At 41.2% G+C, this 17,963-nt stretch overlaps 1 protein-coding gene across 1 annotated transcript; it reads left to right on the forward strand.

Moving 5' to 3' along the window:
• The first annotated feature begins 355 nt into the window (after positions 1 to 355).
• LOC146639012 (UDP-N-acetylglucosamine transferase subunit ALG13) lies at positions 356 to 9,238 on the forward strand. Its single transcript, XM_085372473.1, has 4 exons — positions 356 to 526; positions 3,972 to 4,134; positions 8,220 to 8,358; positions 8,458 to 9,238. The coding sequence occupies exons 1-4, from the start codon at positions 446 to 448 to the stop codon at positions 8,567 to 8,569; spliced, it is 495 nt and encodes a 164-aa protein (XP_085228599.1). The 5' UTR covers positions 356 to 445; the 3' UTR covers positions 8,570 to 9,238.
• The last annotated feature ends 8,725 nt before the right edge of the window (positions 9,239 to 17,963 follow it).

Consider the following 17,963-nt stretch of genomic DNA (forward strand, 5'->3'; position numbering starts at 1 on the left):
AAAATGTTGAAATGTAGTCTGATTATACTATTGTCCTCATCATAATCAATATTATTAGTATTAATAATAAACATGGGACATTATGTTTGTGTTTCATGGTGAAAAATATGTTGAAAAACCAAACGATTCCTGGAATTATTAATATTTTTTCATTCATGTTACCCTGCTCTTGCTTAACATTCCTGTCACTGAATCGACACCTTCCTGCATAAGCAGTAAACTGGTATTTTTCCATGCTGCAGCTCACACATACACATAGTACCCCTCGCAGAAACACCTCCGGTCCTATAGGTGGCGCCATGACGCGTTGTACGTCATAGCTGTGACGCCATCGGCTCTGAAGCGGAAGTAGCTGTCAGGTCTGCGGGTGCACGACGAAGATGTGGATGAGATGAAAACTGAAGTGCGTAAATTTAGAAAACCCGGGCAATTTCGCTGAGCAGACATGAAGACGGTGTTTGTAACTGTCGGCACCACGAGCTTCGACGAGCTGATTGAGAGCATCACTTCCTCTGAGGCCACTCAGGTGAGGAAAGTTACCTGAGGAGTTATTGAAGATGTGAATAGTGTGCAATAAACCACTGAAATCAGCAGGGCATAGGCCGTAGAGCTTTTAAAATCTATGAGCTCCCTATTATTTTTATGCAGGAATACTTTTATCTGTGACCAATATAAGTGGGCTAAATGTGCTCTGTTATTTTGCGGACAACCTCCCAGTTTTATGTTTAAAAACCAAGTGGAAGTTATCTCTGGCCATCGGTACATGTATTCACCGGTCAATTTATTAGGTATACCTTGCAATGACTGGTTTGGACTCCCTTTTGTCTGCAAAACTGTCTTAAATCTTTATAACATTCACTTATAACATATAACAAGGTGCTGAAAACATTCCTCACATAGTTTTGTTCATATTAACATGCTGGCGTCACATAGCTGGTTCACATCCATGACGGGAATCTCCCATTCCAACATATTCCATAAGTGCTCCATTTGATTTAGATTTGGTGACTCGTTGTCTTGTTCAGGAAAACAGGCTGAGGATTATGTGAGCTTTTTAACACGGTGTTATATCCTGTTGGAAGCAAGCATCAGAAGATGGTACACTGTGGTCATAAAATGAAAGATATAGTCAGAAATAATACTCTTAGACTTTAAATGATAATCAGTTGGCACTAAGAATGCAAAGAAATGTCAACAACACCATTACGCCAAAGGCAGCATGGAGCCGCGCTTTCATGATCCTACTGTTTGAATGTTCAAGAAATCAAGACTAATCAGACCAGGCAACATTTTCCGGTCATCTGTTTTCCACCGTTGGGGAGCTCATGTGAATTTTAGTCACAGCTGCCTGTTCTTAGCTGATGGGAGTGGCACCCGGTGTGCTCTTCTGCTGCCCAGCTGTTATGTGTTCAAAGATGCTCATCTGCATACCTTGATTGTAACAAGTGGTTATTTAAGTTACTGATGCCTTCTTATGATCTTAAAGCAGCCTGGCTATTTTCCTCTAACCTCTGGCATCTACAAGGCATTTTTACCCAGATGTTCACCTAATATTTTCTGGGGTTTTTTGTTTGTTTGTTTTTTAACCATTATCTCATGGTTTTGTAAGAATATCACAGTAGATCAGACGAGTTGCTCAAATACTGAGACTAACAACAAGGCCACTTTCAAGTCAGTTAAGTTCTTTTTCTGATGCTCAATTTGAACTTCAGCAGGTTGTCTTGACCATGTATTCAGGCACGGAAACATCGTCAACACCAGTTGCTACCATGTGATTGGTAGATTGGATATTTATCTAATGAGCAATTGAAAAGGTGCACCTAGCAACATTTAAAATAACAGTATTAATAAGAGTAGAATTTCATTCATGTGTGCAAAATAAAATACTGAACAATAAATATTTCTCTTCACCAAAATGGTCTCAGTATGTGCTACAGTAACTTAAATGTCTGTTAGAGCCCATCCATCCATCCATCTTCATCCGCTTTGTCCGGGGCCGGGTCGCGGGGGCAGCAGCCTAAGCAAAGAGGCCCAGACCTCCCTCTCCCCAGCCACCTCCTCCAGCTTATCCGGGGGAATACCAAGGCGTTCCCAGGCCAGCCGAGAGATATAATCTCTCCAGCGTGTCCTGGGTCTGCCCCGGGGCCTCCTCCCGGTGGGACATGCCTGGAACACCTCACCCAGGAGGCGCCCAGGGGGCATCCTTGTCAGATGCCCGAACCACCTCAGCTGGCTCCTTTCGATGTGGAGCAGCAGCTGCTCTACTCTGAGCCCCTCCCGGATGGCCGAACTTCTCACCCTATCTCTAAGGGAGAGGCCAGCCACCCTTCGGAGGAAGCTCATTTCTGCCGCTTGTATCCGCGATCTCGTTCTTTCGGTCACTACCCACAGCTCGTGGCCATAGGTGAGGGTAGGGACGTAGATCGACCGGTAAATTGAGAGCTTCGCTTTTACACTCAGCTCCCTCTTCACCACGACGGACCGGTGCAGCGTCCGCATTACTGCAGCTGCAGCCCCAATCCGTCTGTCGATCTCCGGTTCCCTTCTCCCATCACTCGCGAACAAGACCCCGAGATACTTGAACTCCTCCACTTGGGGCAGGAACTCATCCCCGACCCGGAGTGGGCACTCCACCCTTTTCCGGCTGAGAACCATGGCCTCAGATTTGGAGGTGCTGATCCTCATTCCCGCTGCTTCACACTCGGCTGCGAACCGTTCCAGTGCGAGCTGGAGGCCCTCACCCGATGAAGCCAACAGAACCACATCATCTGCAAAAATCAGAGATGAGATTCTGAGGCCACCAAAGCGAAAGCCCTCCGCCACTTGGCTGCGCCTAGAAATCCTGTCCATAAAAATTATGAACAGAACCGGAGACAAAGGGCAGCCCTGGCGGAGCCCATCACCCACCAGGAATGAGTCCGACTTATTGCCGGCAATGCGAACCAAGCTCTTGCAACGGTTGTATAGGGATCGAATGGCCCGTAGCAATGGGCCAGACACCCCATATTCCCGCAACACCTCCCACAGGACACCCCGAGGGACACGGTCGAATGCCTTCTCCAAGTCCACAAAACACATGTAGACTGGTTGGGCAAACTCCCATGCACCCTCAAGTATCCTGGAGAGGATAAAGAGCTGGTCCAGTGTTCCGCGACCAGGACGAAAACCGCATTGTTCCTCCTGTATCCGAGGTTCGACTAACGGACGAACTCTCCTTTCCAGCACCCTGGCATAGACTTTCCCAGGGAGGCTGAGGAGTGTGATCCCCCTGTAGTTGGAACACACCCTCCGGTCCCCTTTCTTAAAGATGGGGACCACCACCCCGGTCTGCCAGTCCACAGGTACTGCCCCTGTTTAGAGCCCTAAATTTGCATTTTGTTTGATTTCTTTTTTTAAAAATCTCCCTTCAGCACCACAGTAATCATTGTGTCTTACTAATTTTCTAACAATATTGAAGAAATATAACTATAACGTGACAAAATATGGAACAAGTGAAGCGCTGTTCTCGAGCTTGATGGAAAATTAGCTGCCATTAAACAGGATGGGCAAATATTTATCAATTAATCCTGAACTACAACATGTACCATTATGTAGATGAATTAATTATAGGAAAATCTGTATAATAATAATAATAATAATAACAAATCCAGTATTCACAGCTTTTAAGTTGTGTTAGAGGTTAAAACACTGCACTGTGGTGATATAATGACATACGGGACTGTCTGTGTGCAGACAAAAGGAAATATGAAACCAAACCTGTGACGCTCGCAGGTATCAAGTTATGAATAAGGTTCTCAGGAAACTAATTCAAAAAGGTGCCGCAGGTGGCTCACACCTGCACAATGTGTATATCATATGACTGAAAGATATTCCCTCTAAAATCTTTCTGAAGTCTAAAAATGTCAATAATGTGTAAATTATTGATGTGAATTTGTGCTGCTTTCATACTAAGCAATTATTTTCTCCCTCAGGCTTTAAAGGCTCGTGGATATGAGCGTTTGGTGCTTCAGGTTGGAAGAGGTTCAGTTCTTCCAGCTGCTGACAGCTGTCCACACATCAGACTGGAGGCTTTTCGATTCAAAAACTCAATAGCAGAGGACATCAGTCAGGCCGATCTCGTCATCAGCCACGCAGGTAGGGCGATCAGGTGTCCTACACAGCTAATGCACTCCCGTCCCACACATGGTGACAGTTTATTTCATTTTTATTATCTCTAGTTGAAAATAAGAGTAAACAATTAGCTGGAAAAGAGATTTTTATATCTATGGATACATCTCTACAGAAACCCAAAGCGTCTGAAATTGGTTTAAATGGCTGTTGGAATTAAAAAGGTGAGATTCTTGCATAAAAGGAACCTCAGCTTCCATTTAAATTTATAAGAAACACATTCAAAAAACTTGCAGAGCCTCACTGTTGGTTGGTTGAGAGCTGCATGTAAATATCAATGCCCCCCGTGTCACAGCAGGAGTAAATGGAGGAAAGAAGATCTGCAAATCTTGAGCCTCACTCAAGCATTTCTTGAATGACTCACAGGATGAGCCAGTGTTGTGTCGACACATAACTATTGTTGCTAGCGGCCTGTCACAAAAACAGATAATTTGTTCTCATTTCTTTAGTTCTAATTGAAAACTTGACATACCTCGACATGGTGTGCACTGTGTCCTTAAAAAAGTTTGAGTAAATGGCAAAGACCTGAGAGATGCACCTGGTCCATCTACTGTTCACTGAAGCCTCATTAGAAACGGTGTGGACGGGTGGCTGTTAGCAAGACATTTATAAGGAGGGGAAATGGAGAGAAAAGGCTGAGGTGGAACAAATTACTCAAGAACTGGACTGAAAATCAGTGGCAACAGCTTTTATGGAGTGATGAATCTAATTATGTATGCATATTTCATAAAAAATCCCTCCATAAGCTTCAACTGGTTCAGAACTCTGCTGCTCGCATTATCACCAGAACCCCCTCCTACCAGCACATCACCCCTGTTCTTCAGGAACTTCACTGGCTCCCTGTGAAATTCCGGATAATTTTCAAACTTCTTCTGCTCACCTTCAAGGCCATTCATAACCTCGCTCCTCCTTACCTTTCTGACCTGTTAACCACCACCTGTTCTGCCCGTTCACTTCGTTCTTCTTCTTTTATCCAGCTTACTGCACCTTCCTTCCGCCTCACCACCATGGGAAGCAGAGCTTTCAGCTGCTCTGCTCCCAGGCTGTGGAACTCTCTGCTCCCAGAAATAAGAAACATTGGTTCTCTCCCACAGTTTAAATCCCAACTCAAAACTCATCTGTTCAAATCTGCATATTCACTGTGAATCCACTGTTTGTTAATTTTATCTTGTGCTTTTATTTTATTGTTCTTATTCTGCCATTGTTTTACTAAGTGTTTTATCCTATTGTAAAGTGTCCTTGGGTGACTTGAAAGGCGCTCACAAATAAAATTTATTATTATTATTATTATTATTATTAAATTGCTTCATATTTAATGGTTTTAAAAAAGAAGACAGTTTTTTGTTTTTTGTTTTTTAAATAAAAATATCACACCAACATATAAGTATGCAGCCAGGATCCTGCATGACTCCACTCCTGCCAAATGAAGGTTAATCCACCAACCATTGCAGCTCTGATATGGATGTGGGCCCCGTGTGTTTAATGAACACAAGGAAAGCATGCGATAATTTTTAAGTGTTAAAAGACCTTCCCGGAAAACATAAGTCAAAGCAAAAGAAATGTTTCATCAGTGTACAAACACAAGACTGATGATTAATGGTGCAGCCGTACGAGGGCCTCCGAGTGGAGTTGGAGTTACAAACAGGAGGATATTCATAACAAAGCAGTTTTCAGACAGAGCTAAACGCTTTTAAAATATGACTGAAGACCAGGCCTTTTGCCTCTAGAGGCACTTGAAGCTGCAAATGACTGTTTCCTTTACAAGTTACTACTGTGTATCTGTTGTGTAAATAGATCGGTCTGTAAAGTGTCAGAATGGCTGTAAAAGGCTGGTAGGGATGGGGATTGATAAGAAATTAGCGATTCAGATTCCATTGTCAATATCAGTTATTCATTAGATTCCTTATTGATTCTCATTGGCTCAGTTTTGAGAGTCACCACCATTGCTAAGCAGCAATAAAGAAATTACTTTCATGCAAAGTCGTTACTCATAAAGTAATTATTACACATATTACACTTACTAACATTTCCAAGGAATTAGACGACTTGGAACTGGTTTTCTACAAGAACCAGTTCCCATCCCATCCCCACAGATGGGACACTTTTTTTTTTCTCATTTCCACATTTTTACTCCTGACCCAGTGTCTAAAACTGACAAACATCCCGAGCTTACTGTCACACAAAACAAGAGCAGAAAACTGCAGCTGGAGCCATCAGTGTTGACAAATGGTTGTCTGGTTTAAATATAGTAAATTCTTCTTTTAATCGGCTGAGTTTGCTCTTAGTCTTGAGCCACTGCTGTGTCTTTTTACTTGGTCCTGTTTTCCTCTCCCAGTAGACCCATTTACACAGAAGACATTTGACATGTCAGAGAAGGAAAAGCACAGGTGCAATTAATAACTCTCATGATGGCTGTTTTCCGTCTGGATGAGTCAGGTCTGTGGTTTGTTAATGTACTGTTGGCTCTCTAGAGAGGCCTCCTGGGATATTTAATGGGCCATTATTAATGTTATTTGTATTAATTATAAACAGGTGGTTAATTTAGAGAACTAAGAAGAAAATGTCAAATAAACTGTAGAGAAGACCGAAGTAAGGATTTAAAAATATGGTAATAATAAAAGTGCAGCTACAGTACAGTGTAAGAGTGACAAACAAAAACATTAAAGTGAACCTATTATGTTCATTTCCAGCTCCCTATTTTTCTACTTGGGCTCTATTAAAGTATATTTGTATGAGTCACAGTTAAAAATGACTCTCGTTTATCTTACTGTGCAACTCCTGAGTTTGTCCTCTGCCTGAAACGAGCTTTTTTCTTTTTAACCCTTTAAGCCATCTGTCTTCTGACTGGCTGCCTGTCATAACCAGAAAGTTTAAACAGCGTGTAGGTGGGGCTTCAGTGCACGAGGTGGTCAAATTAGAGACATCTATTTTCAGTGATGTCTCAAAGCAAAAACAGGAGAAAAAACTGCCTGAAGCGGTTTGTTACAGCTCACAGAGATACCTTGTACATTTCCTAACCTCATTATGGGGTGGATCAGGAGGTAGAGTAGGTCAGCCACTAATCGGAAGGTTGGTGGTTCGATTCCTTTTTGCTCCGATTGCGTTTTTAGACTCATAACATCAAAATAAACACATTGGAAAGATGTCTGAGGTCCTGTTGAGACATAATTTGTCTAGAAACTCTTAATATTCTTAGATTTTTGTCATTTACATAATAGCCACCTTCATTAATTCAGCCAACAATAAACAGGCCACAGCATGCTCGTGTGATGGATTACCAGTTGCAAGATTACAATGAAGTTGCTATAAAACTTTCCAACAAAATGTTGTTGTTTTTTCTTTAACTTGGGTTCTAGTTACAAATAATCCTGGGAATACAAACAGTGCAGCTGCCCAATAAAGACAACTGCAGATCCACCAAATGTGCTGCAGCGGGTTTCATAAGCAGAATCGTCTTTCTGCTCTGTGTTGTTGAAGAAATGGCTCAAAGGCATGTTTTCCATAGCTGTGATGGTATTTTAGTATACAGTGGGTTTACCAACCAGGAGAGTGGGTTGGTAAAGTGAGCTACTGACAAGCATACTGTTTATATAGAAGCACAAGAGGATGGGAGAGGGCAACAATCAGTGGGGTGTATAGTTTGTATATAGTTGTAAAACATCAAGGGTCAGGTAGACAATGAGGGAGTGTTGTGACAGGATCATGACTAAGACATAAACGGGTAAAACAGAGGGGTGATCAGGAAGTCACACTCCAGGGAATAGAAAACTTCCTACATGGACAGTTTGCTACTGTTTACTACTCCATAGTAGCATCGACACAGTGAGACTGTCTTGACAATCTTCAACAGCATTGACCTGCACAGAGCTGATGAGAAGCGCAGGAAGTGAGATACAGGAATGCAGCAGAGAATCCAGTTAGGTTTCAGACCCTCTGCAGAGTAAAATCTCAGCGGAGAATGAAACAGATACTTATCAGCGGTGTGACGTCACACAGATACACACCCGGTGTATTCCCTGGGTAAGAATCTCAGTGTTGTTCTTCCTCCTCAGGGGCAGGAAGCTGTCTGGAGGCTCTCGGTGCAGGCAAATCTCTGCTGGTCGTAGTCAATGATAAACTGATGGACAACCACCAGCTGGAGTTGGCCAGACAGCTGCACATAGACTCCCACCTGTTGTACTGCACGTGCAGGTATGTGCTCCTACACAGAACCCACATGCAGCTGATTCATGTGAGAATTATCAGTCAGATTGAAGTAACAGCTGTTTGTCTCTGGATGAAATGTTTCAGCACCCTGACAGAAACTCTAAGGACCATGGACCTCTCAGTCCTGCAGCCCTTCCCGCCTGGACAGCCAAAGAAATTTGCAGACTTTATGGACAAAGCTCTTGGCATTAAGTGAAAAGTCTATATCTGCATGATGTCGTGTTATGTACCTGTACGATACACAGATGACACTATGATGTGTTATATTTTTGTATGCAATAATGATACACATCTAAAAACAACTCAATACAACCCTGCTGTATATTTTTAATTATTTTGTATGTTCTAGATTTGTCTTCTAAAGACGTTTTATATGAATGCATCGAATTTTAAGGTGCTCATTTCAAGTGTTTGGTGTCAAGGAAAAATTGAGGAAAGAGAAAAGAGTGAAGCTCTCTGACCTAGTTGCATTTCTTTATTGCGTTGACATGTCCTATTTAGATGTCTCTGTGGAGCATCCAGGTGGATGCTGCGGCGGTGGATGTGTTAAAACTGCAAGCTGTGATGGAGGGTAATGACATATCAGAGGGAGAAATGGGGGAATCTGCAGCTTTAATAGACTGCCAGATTGTAGTGTGTGTGTGTGTGTGTGTGTGTGTGTGTGATGCAATCCAGCTTGGGGTGCCTGCCTGAACTAGCTCACAGGCTATGCTTCATTTGTAGCTATTTTTAGAACTGCTGTTAAATTTCTTGGGGGAAAAAGACTCACGTGCACTGGATATGATGAATGATTTCAAGTTAAGTGAGCGTCTTTCTCTGGAAAGAATAACAGACATACTGAGAAACAATTAAAATACATTTAAAAGGTGCTGGAAGCCTGTTTGAACTTTAGAAATGATTTGGACGTTACAGAAAGCCGAACGGGGTGAGGGTTGTAAATCATGTAGTGTTTGGTTCATTGCATCGTGTAGATTTTTCTGTAAATTTAAACATCTCTTAGACTGAGTGAAAATAATGTTTACAAGATTGCTTATTTATGAAGTAAACACGATCTGCAGTTTATCTGTTTTATTATGGTGTTTGTTAGTATTTATTGCCATGTTTGATTTATTTAAAGTCCACTGTGACTTTTTGAACGCATGTGTCATAGTCTTGAGAGACTGCTTGACTGAGGCCTAACTCTGGCTGCAGGCCTGTGATTGTGCATTTTTCCACCTCATTTATTTCTGTGTCCGCTGCCCTCCCACGACTCTGACTCGGAACAAGCTTTAGGACTTTGAAAGTCCACAAACTCCAGAACAACCTGAATAACTGTGCATGGATTTCTCAATGTAAATGATTTATACTTCAAACAAAAGGCTGCTCTGGTTGTTCTCATGTTTGCCACAAGGGTGAGATGATGTTTAAATTTGTAGCCATGTGGGGGAATTGCTGCAGGGAGTTTTTGCAAAACAGTAGAGGAGAAGTGGTATTTTAAAATAGCTTAGCTTGGATAAGAGCCACCACCATCTGCTTCAGTGATCAGTCCAAGAGGTGCTTTAATAAATCATAGCATCAGAGAAGAGGTATACACTATATGTATCTTCGATGCTTTGAAATGAGAGGCTTTTGTTTTAATACATATTATGTTTTCTGTTTTTGAGCCAGTGTAACACTTTAAATGCACTTTTATAGAGTCTGTGCATCAGAGGTGGAGTCAGTGGAGGACCACAAGCCTACCAAACATAGAACTGAAGCTATATCCAGTCTTTCCTTTTTCTTTCTTTCTCTTTTTTTTTATTACATCCAGTTTCTGGTGCTTCTGCCAGTCCTGATTGCAGTCTGAGCTGGCCACCACCTCCAGCTCTTCCAGAGGGAACTGAGGCATTCCCAAGCCAGCAAAGAAATGCCATCTCTCCAGCTGTACCCTGCGGTCTCCTCCAGGAAGACATTTTTTGGGGTTTTGTTTTTATTTGTTTTACAGAACCATTTCTCTATGCCCCGAAATATCTGATTTAACAAAAAAAAAGGAAAAAAAAGCGCTGGTTCATCTTTGAAAAAAACCTAACCTCAAGGTAAGTGGGGAGTGGGGTGATGCTAATTTAACTGTGCAGATCTTAAAGGGAGATTAGTCATATAAACCAGTTTTATAGCAAATAATCTGTAAAAACGGTCACTGTCGATGATCTTTTTAAAAAAGTACAGTTTACATTATGTGTTAAGAGATAGTGATCCCCTTCCTGCTCTCTACACACTGCGAATCATGTACAGATTATTACCACACTCTCAGTATGTGAGCAGAAAATACAGATCACTTGGTAGGTAGGTAAACTCTGAAAACTAGCATAAAGTTAAATGCATTGCTTAACATAAAGTAGGACCCATTTATAGTGTAATTAGCCTATGAGCTGGTTAACAATTTAAAAAAAATAAACAAAAAAGCAAACTTAAATATGTGAGTCTTCATGGTGTGGTTCTACATGGCAGCCAAGTCTGCAGAAGCAAATATGAGTGAAAATATCACAATTTAGACGATTTGGCCTTCAGTGAATTGCTACACAGGGAAGAAAGGTTACATCAGTTTCTGTGCTGCGTCACTGCAAGTAATGACCATCCCTACAAGGGTGATCTGGCTCCTGTATTTCACGCAATATCTTTGAAATAGAGGAAAAGTGTGAATACTGGTCATGCACTGCTGAGTCTTCATTTCTTCATCGAGACAATGGTTTGCTAAACAGGAAATGATTGGTGAGAGGCAGCACGTCGCAGATTTGGCTCTTCAGCCTCTTGACAGTGTTTAAAGTCACAACAGGAAGTATTTCAGTCCACTGTGACCACAGACGCTGGAGAGCAACAACTGATAAGCTGCTAATGTTTCACCAAGTCGCATATTAAACCTTTTCATGTCCGAATGATTGTCATTTATTGTTAACTTCCCATATTTCCACAAGTATAGATGGCTTTTAAATCAGTTTCAGTTTCAGATTTTCGTATAGGAGGAGTGAACCCGAACACGGCAGATTTTCTTCTCAGGAAAGTCCCTGGTCGTTGTTTCTAGACGAATTTCAGTGGAAGCGCAGGACTTGCTCTGAAAGGAACTCGGGTTATAGTTTAGCTTTTTTTTTTTCACCAATCAAGTGTGTCACAGCTGCTTCTGAGGAAGGTGCTAAAGGAAGTATATTCATAGAATCGAATTCTATAAACCAGGTGTCTCTTATATCCTCATCAGCTTAATTAAATAAATAATTGCTTTGATATGACAAATGAAAAGAAATATAAATGATGGGATGACACCACATAATGACACAGCGAACTTCATATAGGCAAGTACTCAAAACACATTAGTGACAGGCTATATTTGGTGTTACAACCCGAAATCAGATCTAACTGAATAGAAGCCACAAGGCACAACATGCAATCTGAGTTATTACTTGAATTTAAAGCTGCTTTCCATACATAGATACACTTATGCCAAATTCATTAGGTACACCTTAAACCTCTTATTAATGCAGATTTCTAATGATCCAATCACAGGGAATCTTCTTGGTCCATTTAGTCATCAAGACAACTTGCTGAAGTTCAAACTATCAGAATGAGAAAGAAAGGTGATATAGTGGACTTTGAATGTGGCATGAGCGTAAGGGTGTTCTGAGTATTTCACAGACTGCTGCTCTGCTAGGATTATTTCTCACACAGCCATCTGTAGGTTTTACCAAGAATGGTCTGAAAAGAGAAATATCCAGTGGATGGCAGTTCTCTGGGTGAAAATGCCTTGCTGATGTCAGAGAAGAGTGGCCACATTGCTTCAAGATCATAAGAATGCACATGCACAAGAAAGCTCTGAATGTATTTCAAACCTTGAAGCAGATGGACCACAGCAGCAGAAGACCACACTGGGTACTGGCCAGTAGAAGATCCTGCTGTGGTTTTTAGATGATGGGGTCAAAATTTGTTGTAAATGACACAAAAAAATGGATTCCTCCTTCCTCATATTAGCAACTCAGGCTAGTGGTGATGTTATAATGGCGTCGGAGATATTTTTTGGCACTATTTGGGCTCTGAGTACCGACTGAGCATCGTCTAAATCCCACAGCCTTCTTGAATATCATTTCTTTATGATCACAGTGTGCCCATCTTCTGATGGCTGCTTCCTGGAGGATAACGCACCATATCAGAAAGCTCAAATTTTCTCAAACGGGCTTCTTGAAAGTGACAATTCAAGAATGTGACAATTTCACTCAAATGGCCTTCACAGTCCCATCACGGATGTACAGCTGAAACGACTTTGTGATGCTATTGTGTCAATATGGACCAACATCTCTCAGGAATGTCTCCAGCTCCTTGTTGAATCTGTGCAATGAAGAATTAAGCCAGTTCTAAATGCAAAAGGATGTCCAACCCAGTTCTAGGAAGATGTACCTAATAGAGTGGCCAGTATGTACACTTGGGCTCTTCTGTATTTTAATTTCCCCGTCAAATGTTATTTAAATCTATTACTATTCTTAACCTTCAAGTCACTGATACCACACACATATATTTAGAAGTACCTGGCTAACAGTTTTTGATTGAATCATGAGTAACAGGCTCACAGCACCAAAAGGTACTCCTGCCAGTGCCTCAAGGCAGATACTTTATGGCCCAAGTGATGATGAAAACAGCTCAGGTTAACTTCTTTTCTTTCTTTTTTTTAAGCAATTGAAACCTACAATTAATTATACTGGAGCATTTTAGAATATCTGTCATAGATACAATAAACAGTGTAGGCATGATAAACACAAATAGAGCCATATAATGTGGGTCATTATGAACCCACTGGGTCATTTCACTCATCGAATAGCTTCATTATGTGAGGGTTAATGTCTGACTGAAAAACCTCCTCAGTCTAAATGACCTCTCAGGCGTTTTACTTTTTTTCTTTCTTTCTTTAATTCAGCTCCAGTTTGGACTGCTTCTGTCTGGCACACAATTAGATTCACATGATGTTTGTGCAAACTGCGGGTTAATCTAATAGAGATGAACTGACTAAAGTTAGTAAAGCTGTTGTGTGGTAATGTTTGATGAGTCATGGCTGTGGCAACAATGCCTTCATGTTGCTTAATGGCCCTGTATACTCTCTTAAAACTGGCGTGCCAGGAATTCCAGTTTTCAGATTTAAAGAAAATCTAGTTATTCAGCAAATTTGTTTTACAAACACATCAACTCATAGCAAGGAAATATGTGGTTATAAGCAATCTTTTGCATATTTATATGGTTTCTTTTCTTGTGTTTTGTGCACTCTTTTTTATGCTTACAAGTTGGAAATTGGGAAATATTACTTTAATGTTACTAAATTCTTAATAGAAATGAAGTGCTTGTAATGTTAGTGAAAGTTATGACTCCTGCACGCAGAAAGCAACTGGATTTGAAGTATAGCAGTAAGCTCTCTGATACACAAATGGCTCATTCTGAGTGGACTGAATACATCCATACAAAAAGTAACAGCTGGGTCAACGCTGAGGGTCAGTCAAACAGCTCTGAATGCAGTGGTCAGTTGTGGATATCACAGGAACTTGAATCAGTGCTGGTTGTGTGCTACATCAGATCATTCCTTTTAACTGATTCACTGTGTGACAGCGAGATGATTGAGATTTTACCGTCTCCTCTGCAAAGTTTTGCGTGACTTACAGACTTGTTGGAGATAAGCCACATTTTATGAAGCTCAGCTGTTTAATCGGATGTGTGGTTTTATTTCAACTTCCCCTTGTAGCTTTGAAAAGTCAGTAATTGATCCATCCGTCTTAGTTGCACTGTCTCTGTTGCTTCAGCTTTAGTGGAATTATCCAGTTTGGTAATGTTGCCATACCAGTTGGTTAATGGCTAGACACAGTACACTGTGGAATATTACGTGTCTGTGTAGCTGCTAAACATCTTGTGCCAGTATTCCTACCACATCCTTCCATGAAGATTTTACACAAGATTTTTAAATTATGTAAAATGAGTGCGTTAGCTGTAATGGTGTTGCTACGATCAAATTTTGAAATTTGATTGTTTCATTTAATTGTGTTGCTGTGCCAATGCAGCCATAGGGGGAAATTACAGGGGTAAAAGGGAGATTCCCTTTTTCTGGAAAAAGGTCCCCCTCAGTGGAACTCTGTGAATACAACTATTTATCAAAAACAATCAAGTTAAAGTTTTCGAAACTGGTAGTTCAGTCCACTGCCATCATTTGTGTGAGACACTGTTCTTTATTACCATTCGAAATAATAAAGCATTTTTAGAGATGGAGAAGCATAAAGGACGGATGAGGCCACTGTGACAGCACCCATCGGTCCTGGTAGAGGGCCGATATGGTTGTGTGTTGGTTCGATGATGGGCTTTGCAAACTGTTGTCTCCCCTGCTGTAGCTGTTTACTCCCTCCAGGGTTCAGGGCCAAAAATGTGTGATCCGTGGGCTTCTCTTTGTTTGTGTTTGTGTTTTTGTTGTTGTTGGTCATTTTGCTTAGCTGCTGCCCTGGAGAAGTGAAACTAAGTGTTAGAAATAATGAAACCTGCCCCCTGGGCCACACTGCCTGTGCTTTTCATTCTGCCCAACGCACAGCATTACCACTGTCAGGCTATGCACAGCAGTTTTTTGGGACTACACGCAAGGACATCTGCATAGGTTGCATGCCCGAAATCTTTCAGTATGTATGGCTAGAGACATGAAATCCTCTTTATGAAGGCTCAAGCTGAGCAATTATGCTGTCGGCATCGTGGAGATTTGAGACCAGATGTGACGAAGCAGGGGTGGATTTGACTGTAACTGACAAATCTTTAGTCTGTGAGCATGTTCTGAATAATCCTCCTTTTTAATAATGATCATAATTTACAACATTAAATTCACAATTTATTCAGTGTGACGTGAAGCAACAGAGCCCATAAAGATGTGGGGCAGTTAAAACAGACAAACAGCCAAAAATCTTTTTGGATCCACAGAAGTCGCCCTTGCAGATGTGAGGCATTTCACCCTGAAACCCTGAAGCTACGTCCATCTTTTATATTGCCTATGTCTAACCAGAATGCATTAAGTCACAGTTAAATCTTCTGCTTTATTGTAGCAGCTTATTGTTACAAGACAGCAATGTCTCCTCATGCAGCATCTCCTGAGGTCTATCCAGGATTACTCAATGAATTATCAGATGATTTAGTAGGGTATTTTTTCCCCTGATATAATCTCCTGATTTCATATACACCCCCACATACACTGATTCTTTCTCCCCCTATTTAAATCCTGTAAATCCCCGTGGTTAGCTTGAGGTTGAGGTTGGAGCTCTGCACAAGCTAGTCAGCCTCTTTCCCTAAACCAAAACTAGGAGCCTCATTTCTTTATGGAAGTATAAATCACATGTGGTCTAAAATAACATTGTATATTGTGCCATTAACTGAGAAGACTGATTATCAGACATGATGATCAGTCCTTGTGATTAGTCACAAGGAAAATTACTGGTGTCTCTAAAGGAGGAATGGTGAGAAAACCAGAAAACCTGTGTTGAAAACTTGGATGGAGTGTTTTTTTCGCAGTCTTTTAGCAGCCTTTGCAGTCTTAATGAAAATGCCTGTTAATGTCAGTAAACAGGAAATCAAGAGCAAGGCATGAACAGCCCCTGCTTGAAAAACAAAACAAAACATGAGGCCAGGGTGTCTTTATATCTCTGCATATACAATGCAGGCCTAAAATCAACTCACCTCCTAATCTCTAACCTGAAAGCAGACTAACTGAATAACTTTCACATGCAAAAGCTGGAAATGCTCCTTTTTTAAACTCCAGGTATCAGATTAATATCATATCAGATTTATATCAAAACTACCAAGACAAGGGTGTATTTATAGCCGATGCCTTAGAGCAAACTACAACTAACTACGTTGTGGGTGTCATGCTAAGAGCTTCTTTTGTCTAACAATAAATATATAAGAGAAGAACTGATGATAAATCAGATGACAGAGGACTTTTCCCAAACATAGGAACCTGTGGTAGACTACTACACGGACAACAACTACATCACTTAACCTGACCTAAACATACCTACTACACAGACTTGGGATTATTTTGTATGTTTGTTAAATCAGTGTAGTTTCAGTTTCCTGGATGACATTGCTCATTTATTTTCACTTTTGTTGTTAAAAAAATGTTTTATTTCACCTTAGTTCATTTCAAAGGTTCACACTATAGATTCGATAGTCCCCCCCCCCCCCCCCCCCCAAACTACCGTCTACTGTTAATTTGATTTGAATTTACTAAAATGTTTTTTGCTTGTTTTCTCACAGTTGCTTGAGTTTTTAGTTTAAATTTAGTTAACCATCATAACCTCAGCCAGTGTGGGCAGGGGCTGTCTACACCAAGCAAAATGTCAAAAGTGGGAACCTGCCTACCCACAGTCATTTTCAGTGATATACCAAGAAGTGCTGTTACAGTACAAAATACTGTTTTAAAGGTGAAGATTTATTAATAAGACTGTAAATGTGTCTTTTGTGGGCTGGAAAATAAAAGTATTTCTCATCTGTTTTTCTACCATAAACACACTATTTTGAACAGGTATAGCTACCTTTATAAACAATGCCAAGATAAAAAAAATATATTTTACTTTACCCAAAATAAGTTGAAAAGAACCTATCCTGACCTTCTTGCTGTACCAACCTTCACAGCAGGAAGGTCCTGGGTTTAAAACCACTGGGCAGGTAGGGACTTTTTCCCTGTGACTGGGTTCCCTCTGGATACTCCAGCTTCCTCCCAGTCCTAAGACATGCATGGGGTTAGGTTAATTGGTGATGCTGAAGTGGCTGTAGGTGTGAATGGTAGTGTGTTAGCCCTGTGATGGGCTGGTGTACCCTGCCTCACACACCATGACAGCTGTGGTATGTTCAAACCCCACCATGACCCTAAAATGGATAAACAGCTAAGAAAGAAAAGTAATGACTTTTGTAAAATTCCACAATCAGGAACCACGTACAGGCTTTGTTGGTGGTCTAAACAATATAGCACCTCCTAATATAACGTAAAAATAAGACATAAAGCCATTCTCCTTATTGAATCTTTTTCTTCTTCTTGCGACAGCTCTACTTCTGTCACAAATCATGCCTGACACTCTTCTCTACCCTCTCTGCACTCTCAACTTCACCTCTCTTGTGCCCCATCTGTTGCTTTGGATGGTTGACTCCAGGTATTTAAACTCGTCCGCCTTCACTACCTCTGCTCTTTTTAGCTTCAGTGTTAAACCTGTCTCCCTCTCATACACACGTGTCATTTCTTGCTTCTACTGAGTTTCATTCCTCTTCTATCCAGAGCATACCTCTTCCACCTCTTCTCTACTCTCACTACAGATCACGAAGTCATCTGCAGACATCAGAGTCCACAGAGACTCCATTCTGGCCTCATTTGTCCACCATCACTGCAAACAATTAGGGCCTCAATGGTGATCCATGATGTAATCCCACCCTCACCTTGAAGCCATCTGTCACTCCAGCTGCACACCTCACCACTGTCTTGCTGTCGTTATACATACCCTGCACCACCCTCACGTGCTTCTCTGCCCCTCCACTCTTGGTATTGATCATACCCTTTCTCTAGACCCACAAAGACACAGTCCAGCTCCTGA

This window comes from Diplotaxodon limnothrissa, linkage group LG2 (genome assembly GCF_057381915.1).
Source record: "Diplotaxodon limnothrissa isolate DT_005_m linkage group LG2, D_limnothrissa_male_GT1.1, whole genome shotgun sequence".
Taxonomy (NCBI): domain Eukaryota; kingdom Metazoa; phylum Chordata; class Actinopteri; order Cichliformes; family Cichlidae; genus Diplotaxodon; species Diplotaxodon limnothrissa.